Raw genomic sequence first — 1,721 nt, forward strand, 5'->3', positions numbered from 1 at the left:
CCCTATACAAAAAAGAAATCCCCCTTAATTTTTGTGCATTCTAGAAAAATGATTTTGATATTTAAAAAATCTGTTTGTACATAAATATATGTATGTATGTATACATTTGTATGTATGTTCGCGTGCATATACTCATCTAATTACCCAACAAGAGAAGAGACAAAACAAAAAATGCAGTTCAAAAGGTTATCTCAAAATGAAAAACACACTCAATATTTTTATAAGAAGTAAAACGGGAAATTACTCGTATACTCGAAACTAAAAATTTTTAAATTCTAATCTAGTCTAGTTGCTGGCATTCAACGGAACACTCAAGTCACACATGAGAAGCACACAAATTACAATGTCGAAGGCAACACTTTTGTTTATCTTGAGTTTAGCTGTACTTGCGGCCCTAGCAAATTGTGACACAACAACAACATCTGTGCCCGATACTCAGACCACAACATTAGCACCCCACAAACCAGGATATATTATTGCAAATAATATACCCGAACTTGAACCCGGTTGCGAGTATCAGTTCAAGTGTAAAAAGAAGTTACTAAATGCCGAACTACCCAAACCTTGTCTGAAAACTTGCGTTGATGGTTTGACTTGTAACCAACAAAAGAAAAGCATACGCAAGGGATTCTATTGTGTGGAATTTAATGAAGAACTTGTCGATCAAGAATACCAAGCAGAGAAAGCGGCTACATATCACAAAGCTAGTCCAGTGGCAATGATCGATTTTCCATGTCAACCTGGTTATTTACCCGATAGTCGTGGTCGTTGCCGTGAGGTGTGGTAATAGGAAATTTTGTATTGGTTAAATTTTAAATAAGTGTTTCTGGATTAAATTTTATTTTATTTCAATGTATGTGATCATATGTGTAACAATATACAAATAATGTGTTTTTAAAAACGTTCTTGTGTTTTATTTTCAAAAGGAAAACGAAAAAATAAATAGAAATTAGAAGGAACATGTAAAGTGGCACTAATAACAATAACGACATGTACCCAACTTTAAGAAAGGCACATTATAAGGCTGGTGGTATGTGAATACAGAAATTCTCTTAGATTTTGCAAAAAAATGATTTGGGTACATTATTTTTAGAGGACCGTGCAATCAGCTTGAAGTACTATATTATGGTGCCATGTGGGTGAATGTCATTATTATTTTTAAAAATGTTAAGACGCCTTTCTCTTAAGCGAAGCCATTGTATAAAACAGATAAGCCATGAGGCCAATCATAATAATTAAAAAAACAAATAGACAAAAATTACCAGATTAGGTTTTGAATCGAATCTAAAACAAATTTATAACGAAATTTGTTTTATAAAACATAAATATGTATTCCCACATAATGTAGTATTTGTATACCGAATTTTCTCTATAACGTAGTAATTCTTCGGCAACGTTATGGAGAATTTCGACAGAGCACAGTGGTTCAGAAATCGATTTTCTTGACCAAAACCCCAATTTTTTGTCGTCTTCTTCTTTATTTGCAAATCCGTTATCCGGATATAAGCGATCATACAATAGAATTATAAATGTGTTAATATAAGTTCCTATTTATATTATAATGATTATTCAGGCATAAACAGCTCTCTATTTCTTGCAGCCGAAATCACATTTCCTTCATCTTGACAGCCTGTCCAGTCTTGGATATTTTTCAGCCAGTTCAGTTCTCTTCTACCTCTTCCTCTTTTTCCTTCTATTTTACCTTTTATAATGGTTTGCAG

General features: G+C 32.9%; 1 protein-coding gene across 1 annotated transcript; it reads left to right on the forward strand.

Moving 5' to 3' along the window:
- Positions 1–281: 281 nt before the first annotated feature.
- Positions 282–901, forward strand: Gbp3 (Growth-blocking peptide 3). The gene has a single exon (XM_073964330.1). It carries the CDS (start codon positions 323–325, stop codon positions 785–787), a length of 465 nt encoding a protein of 154 aa, XP_073820431.1. The 5' UTR covers positions 282–322; the 3' UTR covers positions 788–901.
- Positions 902–1,721: the final 820 nt, after the last annotated feature.

The sequence above is a fragment of the Musca autumnalis genome, unplaced genomic scaffold, assembly GCF_047663935.1.
Source record: "Musca autumnalis isolate F117 unplaced genomic scaffold, ASM4766393v1 scaffold_1, whole genome shotgun sequence".
In the NCBI taxonomy this organism is placed as follows: Eukaryota; Metazoa; Arthropoda; class Insecta; order Diptera; family Muscidae; genus Musca; species Musca autumnalis.

What these genes read in the sequence shown, in the direction of transcription:
- Gbp3 (XM_073964330.1), top strand. Translation starts at nt 323, where the DNA reads ATGAGAAGCACACAAATTACAATGTCGAAGGCAACACTTTTGTTTATC.